Genomic DNA, 23,278 nt, shown 5'->3' on the forward strand with positions numbered 1-23,278 from the left:
AGGTATTAGCAGACCCTTGGTGAATTCATCCCTAGATCTATTCAAATCCTCAAATTTGCAAGTTCAATTGCATCATATCAGCTTCCCCACAAAATATAATTTCCTAAGAAGACACTATCATTTTTAGTTTCCTTCCCCACAGAGAAAAACATTTTTATTCTTTTGTGAGATTTACTGCATCAGTGACAAAAAGCCAGGAAAGAGGATTTGAAAGTGGATGGTCTGCTGGACTCACTCACTAGCTGGCTGATTCACACAAGCGCACCAGTGTCACGCTGCCACTCAGCAAAAGTGCACATTACTACATAAGGCATTTGCCTACTTGCTGACACTATAAAATAAAACTCATCAATGCAAGAGGCTGTGTGTTATGAAATGTAAGCCAAAAGGCTTCTAGACTCTAATTAGGAAGTTTACATGTTCACTCATTTTTCTGGGAAAAGAAATTAAAGTTTCATCAGAAAACATTCCCCCAGTAAGATTTATTGGCAAAGATAAGCAAACCTTCAGTGCAAAAGACAGGACCTGGATGTGCTGCAGAAAAGCCTCGGGTTTAATAAGCAGCCTTCACAGCTTGACATTCAGTTCCAGTGGCACCCTGGAGCAATGCCGTAATTCTCCAGGGTCTCTTAAAATGTCTTTACTGAGAGGAAAAATATTCCTTAGTATGATGTTCCAAGATAATCATCCACTGATCAAAATAAATAATGATAAAGCATGTGGCAAAGATATCTCAAGAATCGCTTCTAGCGGCCAGTGACGTGGCACAGTGGGTTAATCCACTGCCTGCAATGCCAGCACCCCATATTACTGTTGGTTTGAGTCCTGGCTGCTCCACTTCCCATCTAGCTCCTTGCTAATGTGCCTGGAAAAGCAGGGGAAGATCGCCAAGTACTTAGACCACTAACAACCAGATGCTCCTGGCTTTAGCCTGGCCCAGCCCTAGCCACTGCAGCCATTTGGCAAGTACAGAAGGTCTCTCTCTCTCTCTCTAGCCATTGCAGCCATTTGGCAAGTACAGAAGGTCTCTCTCTCTTTCTCTCTCTCTCTCTCTCTCTCCCTCCTTCTCTCCTTCCCTCTCTCCCTCTCCCTCTGTCACTATAATTCTGCCTTTCAAATAAATAAATAAATATTTTTTTTTAAAAAAAGGAATTGTTTCTAGGAAGTTTACCTCCAAGTCACCTTCTTCAATGTTTCTTGTCTCAGTACCATGGTTGAATGTATAGTGGGCTATTTAGCATGATAAACAGTAAACTTCATGAAAGGAGAAAAGTTGACTAAATTATCCAGTATCTTTAGTACACTGCCTACTAGATAGCAACTGACATTAAAAAAAATAATAATAATAATTATCAATTGAATTGTATTTTTACTGATTGTGATGAATGCAAATGGAAACCAACTATACCAGGTTTCCATTTAACCAACCTTAAATTTAAGCAGAGATGGATAAAATGTTGGCATAAGAAGGGGGCTTAGAGTGATTGTCATCTGACAACAGAGAAGAGAATTCTCTAAGGAGCACAGTTACAGCTTACAGTCAGTTCTCTTCTACAGAAGATCTAGATAGATCTAGAGAAAATAGCACACTGGAAAGTAACAGTATTATGAATATTGATTCATTATAATGATATATAGCAGAAAGGGGTTTTGCTTATATATACAACATTCCAAAATTAACTTGAACATCACCAAGTAACACACAGGGTCCTGCTGTAGGCAAAGCATGAAGAGACATACAGACATGGCCTTCATATAAAATTCCATTTAGCCAATTATAAGCTCTCAGCTCTAAAATCTGACGGTTTACTGAGAAAAAAAGTAGAATATGTTGACCACCATGAGCCACAGGGAGGAGCAGCTGAACATAGATCCTGTGTGCCAATGTCAATTCCCAGGAAGCTTCTTGGTTGCTCTGACCCCACTACTGAATACATAATAGATAATTACCAACTTACTTTATTTGAAAAGCTGTGTTCGCTATAGAAAACTTGAAAATATAGTTAACAAAAAGAAGTAAAACATAACCTTTAATATTTACTGCCTCTCCCTCCCAATGAAGAATTACTCTGTTGAAATGCTTTCAGTTCTAGAGAGAAAGGAGACTGAAGGAGGTGAAGTGGTAACTTACCTGAAATTATTGCAGCCAAGGACGACTCCAACAATGTTCTTGCCTATGTCATGCACATCACCTTTAACAGTAGCCAGCACAATGGTGCCTTGGTAAGGATCCTAGAAAGTAAGCCAGGCAGCTAAGCAGGCTGGGGTCACTAAGGGCAGATCACCCAGTTCTCCAGAGCCAGACAGGGGGTAGCACAGAAGGAATCTAATACAACCAGAACAACCTCGGACAGATGTGGAAACTCAACAGTGGTGTCTGCAGGAAGACTGTGGTGCGCCTAAGCAGATCAAAGGAAGCCCATCTAGTAGGTTAGTCCAAGGGGCTTCAACTGAAATCATGGATCCCATAACCCCAAACAACAGGTAAAACACAACACAGTCTCACAGCTGAAGACTATACCCTCAACTCCCCATAACTGCCTGCCAAATGTTTATTGTTAACAATAAAAGGAGAGGGAGAAGAGAGAGGGAGGAGTTGGTTAACTGCATACATTCCAGCAGAACCTGCAAAACCACCACACCAGCCCAGTGCAGAGGGCATCTGATTACCTTTCTGTTTATTTAATATGGTTCTTCTGTGCACTGCCAGCAGCCTCCTCCCTCACAAACAGAAAAAGACAAGTGGGATTTTATAAACTGTCTGGGCCATTCACAAACTCCAATCAATTTAAGAATTAAGAATGGAGCTATACAAGGTCAAAAAGAATGAGGCTGGTGCTGTGGCGTGGCAGGTAAAGCTGTCGCCTACAGTGCCGGCATCCCATATGGCCACCAGTTCAAGTCCCAGCTCCTCCATTTCCAATCCAGTTCTCTGCTATGGCCTGGGAAGGCAGTAGAAGATGGCCCAAGTCCTTGGGCCTCCGTACCCATGTGGGAGACCCAGAAGAAACTACTGGCTCCTGGCTTCAGCCTAGCCCAGTCCTGGCCATTGTGGTCACTTACAGAGTGAACCAGCGGATAGAAAATTCTCTCTCCCCCTCCCTCCCTGCCTCTCTATCTCTCTCTCTCTCCCTTCTCTGTATTTCTGCCTGTCAAATAAACAAACATCTAAAAGAAAGCTCAAGGATTACTCTGGTGATGCAGCCAGCAGGAATTAAATTGAATCCAGAAGTAATGCCAAGGACATTACCGGTACAGAGACAACAATGGGTGTTCCAAAAACAAACATAACTCCTTTTCCTCAAATCTTTGTAGTGACAGTGCCTGCTGAAGAAACGAACCCGTTTTGTCTGAAATCATTAGGTTTTGACTACGATTATGACTCTACCAAAAATTTCATAAGATCAAATTTAAAAGAAAATCCCAGATATTATGCTAATTGGTAAAAGAGATAGATGTCGGAGCATTTGCCTATTTTATATTCAGTAACAAACACAGGCAAGCCTAACTGCCTCTAACCCTAACCCAACAAGAGTGTTCCACACCAACTTCTTAAATGACCCACAGGCCTGGACAAAATGACTTACCTCTTCTTCTGCAGCGTCATTAAGTCCTCTGTTAGCCTCTCTTTCTTGTTCCATGAAGGGGATAAGGTGGCCAACAGCCTTCTTCATGACACGAGCTGACTTTATAACCTGGGGAAAAAAGCAGAGTCAGGCATCTTCACCAAACTACAGGAGCTGCTAATGGCCACTGGGGAAACCTCAGCAGCTTAGAATGCAGGACTTGACCTCAGGCCAGCTCCATTGCAGGCTGCTTTTGTCAGTGAGCAGGACAAAGAACATGTTCCCTCCCTGTAAGCAGCCAATGAATGAGATACAGCAGAAAGAAAACAAGACCAAAAATAAAATGTTGCAATTTCAGGCCTGGGAACCTCTGCTTGTTCTATTTTCCTCTGCCTAGAAAGCCCTCTAACACTTCTCTAAGTTCCACAAATCTTTCAGGTTCCAAACCTCTCCTCCATGAGCTCATTCCCAGCCTTCTCTTCTCAATCTCCAGCATTACAACTCACTTAAAACTAAGCCTTAAGCTTACACAAGAAGAGGGTAGTTTTTCATGGCCCTATCCTAGATAGTCAACATGTATTTCTCAACTGATGTGGTTAGTAGCTGCTACAAATCAAAAGAGTTCTGGTTTACTTGAAACACATGACCATATAAAACAGTAATATTTTTCAAGTTAAACATCCCTAAAGTTGGATACTGGCTGGCCAGATCAAATCTTAATATTAACTTTACATTTGAAGTTGAGTTTGTTTTACTTTCAAGAGAAAAGTTCTAGGAACTGGAGGCAAGAGGTGATACAAAAGTATCCTAACATAAAGATTAGATTACAACACTAAGAATTTACAGATGGTTCCCAACTTACTATTTTTAAAAGACAAAGAAAAGGTTGATTCTGAAAATGCCTTCCTATTGTTTGCCAACCTGAGGTAGAAACATTTTTCCAGCTCCAAAAAGATCACCAACAACTTTCATGCCATTCATCAGCGGGCCTTCAATTATATTCAGGGGTCGGGGATATTTTTCCTGATTTAATCTGGCTTCCTCTGTATCTTCAATAATATATTTTTCAATGCCCTACAAAAAAAAAAAGAAGAAAAAAAAAAGGAAAAGATAGATGAAAACACACACACATACCCCAAATTGGCTTAATCCAAATGGCCAACAAAATATGAAGCACAGAAATGCTATAAGACCCCAGGTTCTATAATTAGACTGCATGGGTATGAATTCTGGCTCCTACCTCTAATTTAGGCAGTTGATTAAGCATTAGTTTCCACAGTCAGAATGACAACAGTACCTACCGCATACATATATTTTGAGGATTATTAAATGAAATAACACATGTAAAGTGCCTAATTGTCATCACTGATACTAAGTACTCAGCTTTTAGTAAAAGAACTACTAAAAGTCCAAACTCATAATACCATACACTTTGTATCCTAGTGTTTTAATAGACTAGACATTCATAAACATCTCAGTGAAATCAACAGATTTTCTCACTGTAATGGTATGGGGCTGGTGAGGAATGACAATGGGAAGAGCCCTTAGAAGAGGCTAAGTCCACGAAGCCAGTTCAGCTCTGATCATCTGGCTTTCATTGCCAAGACTTCCTCCTCAAGGATGCTTGGATGCTGCTGATAAGTTCAACAAACTGAAATATGAGAACCTCAAAAGGTCCAAGAGGGGCCGACATTATGACATACTAAGTTGAGCTGCTGCCTGTAGCACCAGCATCCTATATGGACACCAGTTCAAATCCTGGCTGCTTCACTTCTGATCAAGCTCCCTGCTAACATGCCTAGGAAGGCAGCAGAAGATGGCCCAAGTCCTTGGGCCACTGCACCCACATGTGAGACCTGGAAGAAGCTCCTGGCTCCTGGCTCCACCTGGCTCACTCCAGCCATTGTGGCCATCTGGGGAGTGAACCAGCAGATGGAGGATATGTGTGTGTGTGTCTTTCTGCACCTCTGATTTTCAAATAAATAAATAAATCTTAAAAAAAAATTTCCAAGAGTTAAATCAAATTCTAAAGAAAAAAAATTGAGGGGCCAGTGTTGTGGTATAGAGCGCAAACCTGACACCATAATACTGGCATCCCATATAGACACCAATTCAACCCCCAGCTGCTCCACTTCTAATCCAGCTCTCTGCTAATGGCCTGGGAAAAGCAGCAAAAGATGGACCAAACATTTGGGCCCCTACACCAACGCGGGAGACCAGGGTGAAGTCCCTGGCTCCTGGCTTCGGCCTGACCTAGCCCGGGAGATTGCAGACATCTGGGGAGTAAACCAATTGATGGAATATCTCTCTGTGTGTCTCTCCCTCTAACTCTTACTTTCAAACAGATACGTAAATCTTTTTTTTAAATTTTTTTCTTACTATTTATTTATTTGAGGCAGACTTATAGACAGAGTAAGGGAGAGACAGAGATAGAAATCTTCTATCCCCTGCTTCACTCCCCAAATGGCCACAATGACAGAGCTGGGCCAATCTGAAGCTAGGAGCCAGGAGTTTCTTCTGGGTCTCCCACATGGGTGCAGAGGCCCAAGGACTTGGGCCATCTTCCACTGCTTTCCCAGGCCATTAACAGGGAGCTGGATCAGAAGCAGGGCAGCTGGGATTCAAACCGGCACCACAGGCAGGGGCTTAACTTACTATACCACAGAACTAGCCCCATAAATATATCTTTAAAAAATTTTTTGAAAAAAGAAATCTAAAGCTCTCCAGATGCATAAATAAGGAAACTGAAGCCAAGAGATAATTTATCTTGCCTATAATTGTATTTGTCAGTAGAAGAGTCAGGACTACCTTGCTGAGGAAGTCAAAGCAGCATGGTATAGGACAGTGTTCTCAACTTCAGCACTACGGATATTTGGGCTAGAAATTTTTCATTGTGTGAGGCTGTCCTGAGCACTTAAGACAATTAGCATTCTTAGCCATGGATGCCAGTAATACCTCCCACAACCAGTTGTGACAAACACGGCTATGGCTATTGTCAACTATGCTGCATGGGCAGGGCATTACAGAACAGTGGTTTAGGGCATCTCCTCCAGCTGCAGTCATCACTCCCCTCCAGCACCAGTATCAGACAGCCAGTTCAGGTTCCCACAACTCACCTTGACGAGGGCATACTCAAGGCGCTCTTCAATGGGACTATTCCTCCACTCATCAGTCTGGATAACTTTTTTCCCACCTTTGCCCTGAGTCTGAATTGAAATAAAAACCGAAAAAAAATGGGTTTAACTGGTCACTTATTTAACTAATTAGCAGCAAAAACCAAACAACCTGTATCTTATTCTTCTTTTACATTTCCAGACTCTAGTAAGAGTCTCCTAGCATGAAAGATTAAATGTTTTGGGGCTGGTATTGTATCACAGCAGGTTAAGTCAATGCCAGCATCCCACATGAGCACCAATTCAAACTCCAGCTGTTCCATTTCCAATCAGGCTCCCCACCAACACACCTGGGAAGGCAGCAGAAAATGGCCCAAGTACTTGGAGCCCTGCCACCCATGTGGGAGACCTAGAAAGAGTTCCAGGCTCCTGGAGTCAACCTGGCCCAGCCCTGGCCATTGCAGCCAGTTTGGAGGGTGACCCAGTGGATGGAAAATTTTCTCTCTCTCTCTCTCTCTCCCACCTTCTGTCTCTATAATTCTGCTTTTCAAATAAATAAACAAAATCTTTTTTAAAAAATTTAAATGTTTGAGGGAAGGAGACAGGGAAAAAGAAACTGTCAAGGATTTGAAGTTTTGGTAGAGAGATAAGACTTCATCCTTTTTTTTCTCTCCTAAAAGATAACACAGAATAAAACATTTCTAGGACGGTAATGAAGCTATACTCTAAATCTGAAGAACCTTCCATGCTCTAAGAATAACCAGTACCCACAGACGCACACAGGCCATAACAAAATTAAGTCAGACATTCTGGAGGTGGGCACACTAAGAGGTTTAAGATACAGCCTGGGGCCAACGTTGTGGTATAGTGGTTAAGGCCGCAGCCTGCAACACCAGCATCCATATAGACACCAGTTCAGTCTTTCAAATAAATAAAAAAACTTTCAAAAAAAAAAAAAAGACACAGCCTATGGGGCTGGCACTGTGGTGCAACAACGGCATGCCACATGAGCACCCGTTTGAGTCCTGGATGCTCCACTTCTGAACCAGTTCCCCGTTTATGCACCTGGAAAGGAGAAGGCAGCCCAAGTATTTAGCTCCCTTCTAAAGAGCATGTTGCCTATTCCTGCCCTCCCTTCCCCCTTTCCCTACCCTCTGGCCATGTACTCCCCTTTTTTGTGAGATCCTTGATGCAAGAACCAGGCTCAACCTCCCCCAGACTCCATGCAAAGCAGCTGCACATGGCTGCTTGTGGAACAGATAAGAGGAAAGTTCCCAGTGGTTTCTAAAAGCCCCTTACTTGCTACCTCACATCAGCTGCAAACCTCCTCTTCAACCAGATAAAAACCCAGCCCACCATGTACCCTGCGTGCAGTCTATTCACAAGAACAGATTGCCAGCCCTCTTCGCTTCAACAAAGCACCCTGTCTCTTTTGAGGTCGGTTCCATCTCCCTTTTCTGGAGGTACAAAAGGCCAGAACCCCGAGCTATTCCAAACCTAACACCTTCCACCCATGTAGAAGATCTGGATGTAGGTTCTGGCTACTGGATTGAGCCTGGCCTAGCCCTGGCCATTGAGGCCATTTGGAAAGTAAGCCACCAAATAGAAGATCTCTATCTAAGATATAAGCTACAAGATGGCAGTATAGCAACAGGACATTCCAAGTCATGCAGGGAAAAATAGTTAATAAGCAAAGGGATACAAGCCGGTGACGGAATCTCAAGAAGTTTGCGCAGAGTAGCCCAGGAGTCCACCGGAGATTGCTCATGTCCACGCTAAGGGAACAAAGAGAAGAGGTGGAAACACAGCGAAGATACAGCAGAGACTGAATGAGAAGATTGGCACCACCCCCAGCAGTGAACCAGGTAAGAAGTCAGGAGTCTACGGAGCTACAGAATAGCGGCAGGCACAGAAGCTTGGTGAACTGTGTTTGAAGCTCCAAGCAGGAAGAAGGAGAAATTATAGGGGAAGAAGCAGAGAGGTTGGGCACACCACAGTCCATCTATGTCTCCCCTCTCCCCACAATGGGACCTACAGCTGGCAGGGAGAATCCATATTGATTGTTCACATTTTTGAGTGTAAGCAGGGGTCTGCCAATGGCTGCCTCCTGCACACACATCCATCAATTGTGGGGGCCACCTCACAACACCCCCCACCCAGGAACAAGGATCACAACATTTCAGAGTGATTTCCTCCCCACCATGCAAGCTGTACAACAAGGACTAGTCTTAAACAGTGAAACCCTGAGCTCATTTCATGCACCAGTGAGAAGCAAGCCCAGCCCCAGTAGGCAGGGCTTAGTGCACCAAAGCCCTGGTACCCACCTCCATCACAATCTAGAAGTAAACAGGGCTCCAGGAGGCAGGGCTGCCGTGCTTCCACTTGCAACACACAGACACATAGCAGGTCATAGCAGAGGGAAATCGCAACACAGGCACAAAGTCACAAATTAAAGACAAAATCAACCAGAAATGCCTAAGAACAAAGGAAAAATCCAGAATAAGAATAAGGAAGACTCTATGAACTCCCCAAAGGAACAATATAACTCTTCAATAATGGAGGCTGAAGAAGAAGAGATCGAGGATATGCCAGAAAAGGAATTCAGAAAATTAATAGTCAGACTACTTAAAGGCAATCAGAAGCAAATTCACCACCTAAATGAAAAGCACTCCCAAGAAATTGAGATTTTAAAGAGAAGCCAGAATGAAATACTGGAGATGAAGAATTCAATAGATCAAATAAAAAATGCAGTGGAAAGTCTTAGCAATAGAATAGATGAGACAGAAGAAAGAATGTAAGAATTAGAAGACAAATTTCCTGAAATAATACAGTCAGACCAAATACAAGAAGAAGAAACTGGAAAACTAAAAAATCACGGTTGGAGATTTACAATTTTCTATCAAACAACCCAATTTACAGATCCTATGAATTCTGTAAACTGTGGAAAAAGAGAAAGGATTAGAAGGCCATCTTAATGAAATAATAACAGAGAACTTCCCTAATCTGGAGAAAGAAAGAGACATCTGAGTACAAGAAATACACAGAACTCCCAATAGACATGACCAGAAAAGAACATCACCATGACACACTGTAGCAAAACTCAGTGAAACACAAAGAATAGATCTTAAAATGTGCAGGAGAGAAACAACAAATCACGTTCAGAGGAAACCCAATTAGACTCATTGCAAACACTACAGGCAAGGAGACAATGGCAAGATATATTCCAAGCCCTAAGAGAAAAAAACTGTCAACCCAGAATACTGTACCCTGCAAAATTCTCATTTATGAATGATGGAGAAATATGGATCTTCTTAAAAGAATTTGGAACTACTCACCCAGCCCTACAAAAGATGCTCAAGGATGTGCTACACACAGAAACACAGAAACAGGAGCATCACTACAAAAGAAGATGAATGTAAAAAATGACCAAGCAAAAGTACAAATGAAATCCAAAATATATAAATAGGACTGTTTAAGGAATCATGGCAGGACAAAGACAGTATTTAACAATAGTCACACTGAATGTAAATGGTTTCACCTCCCCAGTTAAAAGACTCAGACTGTCTGAATGAATTAAAAAAGAAAACCCATCTATTTGCTGCCTACAAGAAACACACTTTACCAACAAAGATGCCTGCAGACTGAAAGTGAAAGGGTAAAAAAATATAATCCATGCTAACAGAAACCAAAAAAGAGCTGGTGCGGCCATCATAATATCAGACAAAATAGACTTTAACACAAAAACTATTAAAAGATACAAAGGACTCTACATAATGATTAAAGGATCAATCCAACAGGAATATGTGACTATTATGAATGTATATGTACCTAATTACAGGGCATCTGGGTATTTAAAAGAATTCCTAAGGAATTTAAAGGGAGATATAGACTCAAATAAATAGTAACCCTACTTTCAGCAATGGACAGGTCAACCAGATAGAATATCAGCAAGGAAAAAACAGAGTTAATCAATACCACAGACCAAATAGACCTAGCAGATACCTACAAAGCCTTCCATTCTATAGCCACAGAGTACACATATTTCTCTCAAGTGCATGGAACTTTTTCTAGGATTTAAAATATACTAGGCCATAAAGCAAGTCTCAGCAAATTCAAAATAATCGAAATAATACCATGCATCTTGTCAGACTACAATGGAATGACACTGGAAATCAACAATTCAAGAATCTCTCTGGCCTCAGAATCAGCCCTAAAGGCATTCCGATCTGGCTGAAAAGCCCATGAGAGTATTTCAGGCATGGAAAGCCAAGACACTCTGGCAAAAAAAAAAAAAAAAATCCTAAATGAAAGATCTCTGTGAGTGAGATCCCAGTGGAAAGAACAGGTCTTCAGAGAAGGAGGTACCTTTCTCTGAAGGGAGGAGAGAACCTCCACTTTGACTATGACCTTGTCTAAACAAGATAAGAGTCGGAGAACTCAAGGGGCTTCCATAGCCTTGGAAACTCATGACTGGTGCATAGGGAGATTACTGATGCCATAAACAAGAGTATCAATTTGTAAAGTCAACAACAGGAGTCACTGTGCACTTACTCCTCATGTAGGATCTCTGTCCTTAATGTGCTGTACGTTGAGACTTAATGCTATAACGAGTACTCAAACAGTATATTTCACTTTGTGTTTCTATGGGGGTGCAAACTGTTGAAATCTTTACTTAATGTATACTAAACTGATCTTCTGTAAAAAAAAAAAAAAAAGAAGAAGAAGAAATTATCAATTCCCAACTTGACTCTCACTGGGATTAAACATGACAATAGGTCTGATCTGATTTCATCATCATTTAAAAAATCATCTATTATTTTTCACTTTATGTTTCTGTGTGGGAGCAAACTGTTGAAATCTTTACTTAATGTATGCTAAACTGATCTTCTGTATATAAAGAGAATCGAAAATGAATCTTGATGTGAATGGAAGGGGAGAGGGAGTGGGAGAGGGGAGGATTGCGGGTGGGAGGGACGTTATGGGGGGGAAGCCATTGTAATCCATAAGCCGTACTTTGGAAATTTATATTCATTAAATAAAAGTTTAAAAAAAAAAGAATCTACATCATATGCAAACACATGGAGAATGAATAACATGTTTCTAAATGAACAGTGGGTCACAGAAGAAATCAAAAGAGAAATCATAGAAATTTCTAGAAACAAATGAAGATGACACTATAACTTAAAAATTTGTAGGATACAGCAAATGCAATGTTAGGAGGAAAGTTGACAGCAGTTGGTGCCTACATCAAGAAACTAGAAAGGCACCAAATAAATGAGCTATCAATGTATCTCAAGGATCTAGAAAAACAACAGCAAACCAAACAAAAAAGTAGAAGAAAATAAATAATTAAAATTAGAGAAGAAATCAACAAAATTGAAACCAGAAAAACAATGCAAAAGATCAGCAAAATGAAGAGCTGGTTTTTTGAAAAAATAAACAAAAGTGACATACCACTGGCCCAACAAACCAAAAAAAGGAGGGAGAAGACCAAAATCAATAAAATTAGAGATGAAAAAGGAAACATAACAACAGACAGAAATAAAAAGAATCATCAGAAACCACTACAAGGAGCTGTATGCCAACAAACTGGGAAACTTAGAAGAAATGGATAGATTCCTGGACACATACAACCTACCTAAATTGAGCCATGAAGACATAAAAAACCTAAACAGACCCATAACCAAGTCATAAATTGAAGCAGTAATAAAGACCCTCCCAAAAAAGAAAAGCCCAGGACCAGATGGCTTCACTGCTGAATTCTACCAGGCCAGACATTTAAAGAAGCACTAACTCCAATTCTTCTCAAGTTATTTAAAACAATTGAAAGGGAAGGAATCCTCTCTAATTCTTTCTATGAAGCCAGCATCATATTAATTCTTAAACCTGGAAAAGATGCAACAGAAAAAGAGAACTAAGACCCATTTCTCTGATGAAAATAGATGCAAAAATCCTCAACACAATTCTGGCCAATCAAATCCAACAACATATCAGAGATCATTCAACCAGACCAAGTGGGATTTATCCCAGGTATGCAGGGAAGGTTCAACATTCACAAAATCAATGTGATAGATCACATTAACAAATTGGTGGACAAAAACCATATGATTATCTCAATAGATGCAGAAAAAACCAACTGACAAAATATAACACCTTTTCATGATGAAAACTCTAATAAATTGCAACATGGAAGGAACATTCAGCCGGCGCAGTGGCTCACTTGGCTAATCCTCCAACTGCGGTGCCGGCACCCCTGGTTCTAGTCCCAGTTAGGGCACCAGATTCTGTCCCGGTTGCTCCTCTTCCAGTCCAGCTCTCTGCTGTGGCCTGGGAAGGCAGTGGAGGATGGCCCAAATGCCTGGGCCCTGCACCCACATGGGAGACCAGGAGGAAGCATCTGGCTCCTAGCTTCAGATCGGCCATTTGGGGGATGAACCAATGGAAGGAAGACCTTTCCCTCTTTCTCTCTCACTGTCTAACTCTGCCTGTCCAAAAAAGAAAAAAGAACATTCAACACAATCAAGACAATTTATGACAAACCCACAGCCAGCATCATATTGAATGGGGAAAAGGTGGAAGCATTCCCACTGAGATCAGTACCAGACAGGGATGCCCACTCTCACCATTGCTATTCAATATGGTACTGAAAGTTTTAGCTAGATCCATTAGGCAAGAAAAAGAAATCAAAGGGATACAAACTGGGAAGGAGGAAATCAAACTACCCTATTTGCAGATGACATGATTATACATATATATATATATATGTATATATTTGGATCATATATATATATGATCCAAAAGACTACTAAGAGACTATTGGAACTCATAGAAGAGTCTGGTAAAGTAGCAGGATGTAAAGTCAATACATAGAAATCAACAGCCTTTGTATACATAGACAATGACATGGCTGAGAAAGAACTTCTAAGATCAAACCCATTGACAATAGCTAAAAAAAAAAAAAACCTTGTAATAAATTTAACTAAGGATGTCAAAGATCTCTATGATGAGAATTACAAAGCATTAAAGAAAGAAATAAAAGAAGATACAAAAAAATGAAACAAATCTTCCATGTTCATGGATTGGAACAATCAATATCATCAAAATGTCCATTCTTCCTAAAGCAATTTAGAGATTCAATGCAATACCAATCTAAATACCAAAGTCATTCTTCTCAGATCTAGAAAATATGATGCTGACATTCATATGGAGGCACAGGAGACCTCAAATAGCTGAAGCAATTTTGTACAAAAAAACAAAGTGGGAGGCATCATAATACCAGATTTCAAGACATATTACAAGACAGTTATTATCTTTTTTTAAAGATTTTTTTATTTATTTAAAAATTAAAGTTAAACAGAGAGAGGAGAGACAGAGAGAGAGGGAGGGAGGGAGGGAGGGAGAAAGAGAGGTCTTCCATCCTCTGGTTCACTCTCCAACTGGCTGTTAACAGCTGGAGCTTCGCCGATCCAAAGCCAGGAGCCAGGAGCCTCCTCCAGGTTTCCCACACAGGTGCAGGGGCTCAAGGACCTGGGCCATCATGCACTTCTTTCCCAGGCCATAGCAGAGAGCTGCTTCGGAAGTGGAGCTACTGGGACTTGAATTGGCACCGATATGGGATGCTGGTACTGCAGGTGGCAGCTTTACCCGCTACATCACAGTGCCAGCCCCAGCAGCTATAATCAAAACAGCCTAATAGTGGTACAAAAATAGATGGATAGATCAATGGCAGAGAATAGAAACACCAGAAATCAATCCAAACATCTACAACCAAATTATATTTGACAAAGGAGCTAAAACCAATCCTTGGCGCAAGGACAGTCCCTTCAACAAATGGTCCTAGAAAAACTGGATTTCCACATGCAGAAGTATGAAGCAAGACCCCTACCTTACACCTTACACAAAAATCCACTCAAAATGGATTAAAGATCTAAATCTACAATCCAACACCATCAAAGTAATTGAGAACATTGGGGAAATACTGAAAGACACTGGCATAGGCAATGAGTTCTCGGAAAAGAACACAGAGGCACAGGCAGTAAAACCAAAATTAACAAATGGGATTACTTCAAATTGAAAAGCTTCTGCACGGCAAAAGAAATAGTCAAGATAGTAAAGAGGTAACTGACAGAATGGGAGAAATTATTTGCCAACTATGCAATTGATAAAGGATTAATAACCAGAATCTACAAAGAGATCAAGAAACTATACAACAACAAAACAAATAACCCAGTTAAGAGACAGGCCAAGGACTTAAACAGACATTTTTCAAAAGAGTAAATCCAAATGGCCAACACACGGATGAAAAAATGTTCAGGATCACTAGCTGTCAGGGAAATGCAAATCAGAACCACAATGAGGTTTCACCTCACCCCAGTTACAATGGCTCTCAATCAGAAATCAACAAACAATAAATGGAGATGATGTGGGTAAAAAGGTACCCCAATCCACTGTTGGTGGGAATGTAAACTAGTAAAGCCACTACAGAAGACAGTATGGAAACATCTCAAAAATTTGAATACAGGTCTACCATGTGACCCAGCCATCCTACTCCTGGGAATTTACCGAAGGAAAATGAAATCAGTAAACAAAAGAGCTATCTGCACCTCCATGTTTATTGCAGCTCAAGTCACAATCTTAATTATTAAAATGATAATATTAAGTGTTAAAGTGAATATATAGATAGGATTAAGTGTTAAAAAATCATATAAATAGCAAATAATAATCGAATTAAAAAGGAGGGAATGTCCAACATGAGTAAAGTCCACACAGCAGACTCATAGAATGACAAACGCTTTAAATAACACTCTTACCTCAGAATCAGCCCTTAAGGCATTCTGGCCTGGCTGAAAAGACCATGAGAGTCTTTCAGGCATGGAAAGCCATTACACTGTGGCAAAAAAAAAAAAAAAAAAAAAAATAAAATCCTACATGAAGGACTTTTGTGAGTTAGATCCCAGTGGAAAGAAGTAGCCATCAAAAAAAGGATATACTTTTCTCTGAAGGGAGGAAAGAACTTCCACTTTGCTTACGGCCTTGTCTAAATACTTATGGAGTTTGTGTTCACAAAAGGCTTCTATAGCCTCGGCAACTCATGGATAGAGCTTCAGGTGATCACTGACGTCATAAATAAGAGTGTTATTTTTTAATTAACAACAGAAGTCACCTTGCGCTTACTCCCCATGTAGGACCTTTGGCCTTAATGAGTTGTACTATGAGAATTAACTGCAAAACTTGTTCTCAAACAGTACTTTTTACGTTATGTGTGTGTGTGTGTGTGTGTGTGTGTGTGGGTGCAAACTATTGAAATCTTTACAGAGCACAGAGCTGGTGTTCTATATAAAGTTAATTAGAAACGAATCTTAATGAAGAATGCGATGAGTGAGGGAGTAGGAGGTGGGATGGGAGTGGGAGTAGGAGGGTAGGAATGATGGGAAGAAACACTATATTCCTAAAGTTGTACCTATGAAATTTGCATTCATTAAATCAAAGCTTTAAAAAAAAGATATAAGCTTCATGAAGGAAAAAAAATAAAGATCTTTCTCTCTCTCTCTCTGTCTCACCCTCTCTGTTTCAAATAAATAAATAAATCTTAAAAAAAGACACAGCCTATGTTCTCAAAGACTTTGCCATAACATAAAATAAGTAGAAATACAGGAGAAATATAAGCTACAGAGAAAGTATATGTCAAGGGCTGAATAGGTACATAATAGCAATTAGATACATGAGAAGTTTTGAGAAAGGAGTGGTCATCACAAACTGGAGTGCTAATAAAAATCTTAGAGAAGCTGGGTTTTTTTGTTTGTTTTTAAGATTTTGTTTATTTGAGAGGCAGAGTTACAGGAAGAGAGAGGGAGAGACAAAGAGAAAGGTCTTCCATCTTCTGGTTCACTCCACAAATGGCCACGTTGGCCAGATCTCGGCCAGTGCGAAGCCAGGAGCTTCCTGGGTCTCACATGTGGGTGCAAGGCCCAAGAACCTGGACCATCTTCTGCTTGCTTTCCCAGGCCATAAGCAGAGAGCTGGATTAGAAAAGAAGCAGCTAGGATTTGATCTGGTGCCCATATGGGATGCCAGTGTTGCAGAGGCTGGCTTAACCCACTGTACCACAGCAGTGGCCCTGGACTTTTTTTTCTAATTGCAGGCTTTTCAGTATGTGAGAGAGCTCTTGTGTTGTCATCATTCCTGTTACCACCCTGGCCTTAAAATCTTATTCTCTTCTGCTGGTTGATTCTCTCCTTTGTATTCATAGTCTGTTATCTACTGCCTTTATGATTATCTCTTAATTCCTCTTCTGTTGCCACCTCTTAGTGCAGGCCTTTGTGAAGTACTGTTAAAATAGCCCCCCATTTCTGGGTACTCTTAAAAATGCTGCTTTGAGCCGATGCCGCGGCTCAATAGGCTAATCCTCCACCTGCGGCGCCAGCACACTGGGTTCTAGTCCCAGTCGAGGCGGCGGATTCTGTCCCAGTTGCCCCTCTTCCAGTCTAGCTCTCTGCTGTGGCCAAGGAGTGCAGTGGAGGATGGCCCAGGTCCTTGGGTCCTGCACCCACATGGGAGACCAGGAGAAGCACCTGGCTCCTGGCTTCGGATCAGAGCGGTGCGCCGGTCACAGCTCGCCAGCCGTGGCGGCCATTGGGGGGTAAACCAACAGAAAAAAGGAAGACCTTTCTCTCTGTCTCTCTCTCACTGTCTACTCTGCCTGTCAAAAAAAAAAAAAAAAAAAAAATGCTGCTTTGAGGTCAGTAGCTCAGCAAATTAAGCCTCCATCTGCAGTGCCAGCATCACATGAGGGCACCAGTTCGAGTCCCAGCTGCTCCACTTCCAATCTAGCTCCCTGCTAACACACCTGAGAAAGCAGCAGTTGATGGCCCAAGTAGCTAGGTCCCTCCTACCAACATGTGAGACCAAGATGTTGTTTCAGGTTCCCATTGTGGCCATTTGAGGAGTGAACCAGAGGATGGAAGATCTATAATTCTGCCTTTCAAATAAATAAATCAATCATAATAAAAAAAAGTTCTTCAAATGCTCGCATTCCAATCACTAGACACATGTAATACCATTTGTTATATCAGCTATACACTAAGATAATTCTTGCTTGCTAGATGGAGTTTGCTGTTTAAAAACAGGGTAGAATGTTCCAAAAATTCTTGAATAATATGACCAGTTGTCACAGAAAAAAATCACAATGTGTCACACTTAGCAGGCAGGGAGGGGTCAAGAAATACAAACCATGGACAGGGGCAAGTGAAGGAAACAAAACACCATAAAAGATTGCAGTAAAACATTGGAGGTTACAATGGGTGACAATTACCCCACCTGACAGTTATAACCCAAAACTGATGAACCCAATTCAGACAATCAGGACTTAAAACAATGAAACAGCACCATTTAAAAGCGGTTACTCCTGGGGCTGGTGCCAAGGCTCACTTGGTTAATCCTCTGTCTGTGGCGCTGGCACCCCATATGGGCACCGGGTTCTAGTCCCGATTGTTCCTCTTCCAGTCCAGCTCTCTGCTGTGGCCCGGGAGGGCAGTGGAGGATGGCCCAAGTCCTTGGGCCCTGCACCCACATGGGAGACCAGGAAGAAGCACCTGGCTCCTGGCTTCAGATCAGAGCAGCACCGACCATAGCAGCCATTTGGGGAGTGAACCAATAGAAGGAAGATCTTTCTCTATGTCTTTCTCTCACTGTCTAACTCTATCTGTCAAATAAAAAAATAAAAATAAAAATAAAAAAAGCAGTTACTCCAGAAGTACAAGACAGCATGCTCAGCCCATCTTACTTTCAAATTAGTTGTTCAACCAAGGTTTAACACATGGTACCTGGTAAGGGAGACCAGACTCCAGCACATGAGGAAATGCACAAAATCAGAAGCTACCATAAATCAATATATCCACCTGCTTCTCCTTGTATGCATACATATAATGGCTGGTAAGAAAAACTTCCTCCTCCTGCTCTAGAGCTGTTTCTGCTTCCTAGGGGTCTCATGGCTTCTGATATTCAACTGGACCAGCATTAAGAGGAGTAAATTGCTCTAGAGCAGGGGTGAGGAACCTTTTTTCTACCAAGGGCCTTTTGAATATTTATAACATCATTCACATGTCATACAAAATTATCGATTTAAAAATTAGCCTGCTTGGGGCTGCTGCTGTGGCGCAGTGGGTTAACACCCTGGCCTGAAGAACCGGCATACCATAGGGGTGCCGGTTCTAGTCCCGGCTGCTCTTCTTCCAATCCACCTCTCTGCTATGGCCTGGGAAAGTAGTAGAAGATGGCCCAAGTCCTTGGGCCCCTGCACCCACATGGGAGACGCAGAAGAAGCTCTTGGCTCCTGGTTTCAGATCAGCACAGCTCCGGCTGTTGCGGCCAATTGGGGAGTGAATCATCAGATGGAAGACTCACTCTCTCTCTCTCTCTCTCTCTCTCTCTCTGCCTCTCCTCTCTCTGTTTAACTCTGACTTTCAAATAAATAAATAAATCTTTAAATAAATAAATAAATAAAATAAAATAAAATTAGCCTGCCATACATTTATTGAATTTCAAGTCCCACCTGCAGTTGCCTTGGCAGGGCCAGACCAAATGATTTCAGGCCAGACATTCCCCACCCCTGCTCTAGAGAAAGCAATGAATAGGAGCTCAGATGGCAATGAGAAGGATCAAGGCCAGATCAAGAAACAGATGACTGGAAAATTATGGAAACTCCTGGGGAAGTATTAACAATACTCTCAAGATCCGGGATCATTCATAGAGCTCAGCACAACTGTCTAGTCCAAGAGAGACAATGATCTGGAACAGAGAAGCATTTAATAAAGAAATCCCATGTGAATTCATTTTTCAAAAGAAGCCCATTACTCCCCAGATGTGGGATTAGGGAGCCTTGGAAAATCAGAGGCAGAATCTTCCCAGCATTTTCAATGTCTCAGACAAGAACTCAGGTACAGATTTCATCACTAGTAACAAAAGAGATCATCTTTCTCTTATTTATTTTTAAAAAACTTCCCATAACCCTTATTTACCTTATAATATTCCTGTTTTTCCTGCCCTGGTTGCACTGGGGAACAGCGACAAAGCTGGCATTTCTCAGGAGTTAGTAAGGTACACCTGTTTTGGTTGTTAATTGGTTACTAACTGAATGTAGATAGCCCACTTCACAGAGGGTCAGTGGCTTATAACTAAGGAGCAATTTTGGGGCCAGTGTTGTGGTACAGCAGGTAAAGCCACCACCTGTAATGCCAGAATCCCATATGAGTGCTGGGTCATGTCCTAGTTGCTCCATTTCCAATCCAGCTCCCTGCTAATGGCCTGGGAAAAGCAGTGGAGGATGGCTCAAGTACTTGGGCCCCTTCCACCCATGTGGAAGACATAGAAGAAGCTCCTGGCTTTGGTCTGGCCCAGCACTGGCTGTTGAGGCAAACTTGGAGTGAACCAGCAGATGGAAGATATGTCTGTCTCTAGCTCTCCCTCTCGTTCTCTGTAACTGACTTTCAAATAAATAAATAAACCTTTTTTTTAAAGGAGCAATTTATTACATGATGGATTGCTAAGTTCTTATAATTTCCATTAAGATTTCCCTCAGTTCAGGTGTGTCTCCAAGGGCACAACCTCTTAGTGGCTCAGAATACAGAAACAAAAACATGTAAACAAATCAAAAAGTGAATACAGGCTAGAAAGGACATCCGACAAACTGGACAATGTCAACAAAATCTTAAATGTGAATGGTCTTACAAATAAAGAGCCTCCCCTTTCCTGAGCTGCCTTCCCTGGACAGGCAGGAGGAAAAATAACACATCATTTCCTAGGTTCAGAAAGAACTCTTGACTACAACATCATGATTACAGAAGATATGATGTCCCCTTGGCTTTCAACAGAACTCTATCTTAATTAGTTATTAATGAAGAGCCCCCTGCAAGGTCGAAGATGGGCTACGATGGAAACCAGATATTCATATCTCAATGTTCAAAGAGTAAGAAAGGGCTAATAAGCATTTTGCCTAGATGAGCAGAAACAGTCATGGAAGGGAGGGGCAGGTATCTAGAGATTATTTCTTATATAATGAGCTGAGAAGCAGAACTTGATAATATCTTCAACAACCAAGACCAAGATCTGTCTTGGGTCCATATGAGAAATTTGAAATGTGTAAAGAAACTAAGAGGACTATGGTTTGCGCACTTTCACAGTTTTGCTGAAACTAAGGCTTCCACAGTTTCAGAAAGCTAGTCTTACTGCCAATAAGGCTGATAAATCAAGGATGCAGCTAATCTACATGGTCCTATTCTTCTTCCAGAATATTACTCTTCTGTAGAATAGGAAAAGTTAGCAGTTCTATCAGAATTAAATTCAAATTCTAACATGGAAAAAATTGACAAACTTGGCAATATACACAAAAGCATACTACTACCTTCCCAGCAGGCTCAGGGGGGAAAATGTCTTCTTTTGCCCTTACTCTCTTAAATAGATGAAAGTCCAAGTTTTCTTGAGAAAAACATCTCATATTTCCTTAAATTCAATTCTAATCACCCATGATAGATATTTAATGTGCTAACATAAAATAAGTGGGAGAAAAGGGGCTGATTTTCTAATTAACTACTCTTAACCCTACTTTTACAGATCAAATACAAACAGACCTCCAGCTTTGAAATGCAGAACCCTGGCACAAAGAGACCAAATCCTATGCAGACCTGCACACAGAACAATGGGAAATGGGTAATACCAACACAGTCACATAAGAAAATCCAAAAAAGCTATTTTAGATGAAGAAATAGAAAAATATAAAATAAAAAAGTGAGGATGTTCCCAACATGCTGCATAACAAAGATGCCATCGAAAGCATCTAGAATATAGTTCTATTTTTGAAGAAAAATGTGAATGTGTATACACCTATGAGTACATAAAATACCAGATGACTAGATGGTTATAACAAAATCTCAAAGTGTTAACTTTGGAAAAATTTTTAATCAATTTTATTTTTATTTTATTAACTTTTAGTAATAATTTTTATTATTTCCTTTGGTTATCTGTGTTTTATTAATTTTCCAGAAATAATGTGTTACTTTGGTACAGGAAAAGCAAATTTCACATTTTAAGACAAATTTAAACAAACTTCAGTTCAGAAAACCAAAGCATCCTAGGTCTGATCTGTTTCTCTTTCCTCACCCCCACCATACCTTTCCTGGAATTCTCTGTATAAATAAATCTTCAGTGACCTAAAGACACAATTCAATAATTGCTTCTATTCAACAACAAAAGTCTAATAACCATGAGTAGTAAGTTCAAGGATTAAAAAAAAGTAATCTGTGAAAACACTTTTCTCTCTACCTGGGCATAACGTAAGAGCTTCTCAGTGGCCTCAGGGTCTTTATTCCAGATGAGGTCTTCACAGAGCCGGAGGAGTTCCTTATGGATATCATCATACACAGGGAGGTTTCCAGCATTCACTATCCCCATGTCCATACCAAACTAAGGGCAATAAAAAGAAAAGCTAGGATGTGCAGTGATGCCCTACATCAGGGATCTGCAAACTTTTTCTGAAGGGGCCAGACAAGAAAATATCTTAACAGGGGCAGGAATTTGGTGTAGCAGTTAAGATGTCAATTAAGACACCTCCAATTCCATAGTGGAGTGCATGGGTTTGATATCTGGCTATGGCTCTTGACTTCCTACTAATATGTACTCTGGGCGGTAGCAGTGATGGTTCCTAGTCTCAGCCAACATAGGCATCTAGGGAATGAACCAGCAGTTGGGAGTGCATACTCATTCCCCCCCCCCCCCCCCCCGCCGAAGTAAATCAATCTTTAAAAGAGAAAATATATCAGGCCACAGTCTCTCCCGCAACTACTAAAAATGTAAGTGAATGGGTGTAGCTCTGTCCCAGTAGAACCTATTTACAGCCACAGGCAGCAAGCAAGAGTGAGCCTGTAGCCATATTTTACAATCCTTGCCCTAAATAAAAATTGGTTTCAACAGCACAAACAGGACTTCTACCATACCTTGATTGCATGGTAAAGGAAAACGCCATGCATTGCTTCTCGAATGGCTTCCATTCCTCGGAAGGAGAAGGACAAGTTGGAAAGACCCCCACTTATTCTGACTCCAGGTAAGGTTTCCTGGAAGAAATTTAAGAATCTGAAAATATATCCCTATTTCCCAAAAGCAGCAAACACATCTCTTAAACTTTATATGTAAAAGTGGAAAGTAAAAACATAAGCTTATTTGGGCAATACAGTGATCCTATGGGTTTTTTTTTTTTTTTAATATTTATATATTTATTTATTTATTTATTCGACTGTCAGAGAGCTGGATGGAAAGTGGACCAGTCGGGACTCGAACCAGCACACATATGGGATGCCGGCACTGCAGGCAGCGGTTTTACCCACTATACCACAGCGCCGGTCCCATTCTCCACTTCTGATCCAGCTCTCTGCTATGGCTTGGGAAAGCAGTAGAAGATGGCCCAAGTGCTTGGGCCCCTGCATTCATGTGGGAGACCCAAAAGAAGCTCAAGGCTCCTGGTTCCTGGCTTTGGATCAGCACAGCCCCAATCGATGCGGCCAATTGGAGAGTGAACCAGTGGATAGAAGACCTCTCTTTCTGTCTCTCTGT

The 23,278-nt window shown here is 41.2% G+C and overlaps 1 protein-coding gene across 10 annotated transcripts in view; it reads right to left on the reverse strand.

Moving 5' to 3' along the window:
* The window catches only part of MTR (5-methyltetrahydrofolate-homocysteine methyltransferase), a 149,169-nt gene that overhangs the window by 52,252 nt on the left and 73,639 nt on the right, over positions 1 to 23,278 (reverse strand). For 6 of the 10 annotated variants that reach the window (XM_070055569.2, XM_051820744.3, XM_070055572.2 and 3 more), the window contains 6 exons: positions 22,666 to 22,782; positions 21,995 to 22,135; positions 6,683 to 6,772; positions 4,488 to 4,640; positions 3,588 to 3,695; positions 2,132 to 2,232 (listed from right to left, as the gene is read on the reverse strand). In XM_070055569.2, the coding sequence (XP_069911670.2) occupies positions 2,132 to 2,232; positions 3,588 to 3,695; positions 4,488 to 4,640; positions 6,683 to 6,772; positions 21,995 to 22,135; positions 22,666 to 22,782 (710 nt within the window). Of the gene's footprint in view, positions 1 to 504; positions 644 to 2,131; positions 2,233 to 3,587; positions 3,696 to 4,487; positions 4,641 to 6,682; positions 6,773 to 6,874; positions 8,455 to 9,003; positions 9,155 to 21,994; positions 22,136 to 22,665; positions 22,783 to 23,278 lie in introns of those variants that run through there. The other 4 variants (XR_016219029.1, XR_016219028.1, XR_016219031.1 and 1 more) reach the window with 3 other exon arrangements.

The sequence above is a fragment of the Oryctolagus cuniculus genome, chromosome 13, assembly GCF_051225735.1.
Source record: "Oryctolagus cuniculus isolate XC-2025 breed Fujian yellow rabbit chromosome 13, ASM5122573v1, whole genome shotgun sequence".
NCBI lineage: Eukaryota > Metazoa > Chordata > Mammalia > Lagomorpha > Leporidae > Oryctolagus > Oryctolagus cuniculus.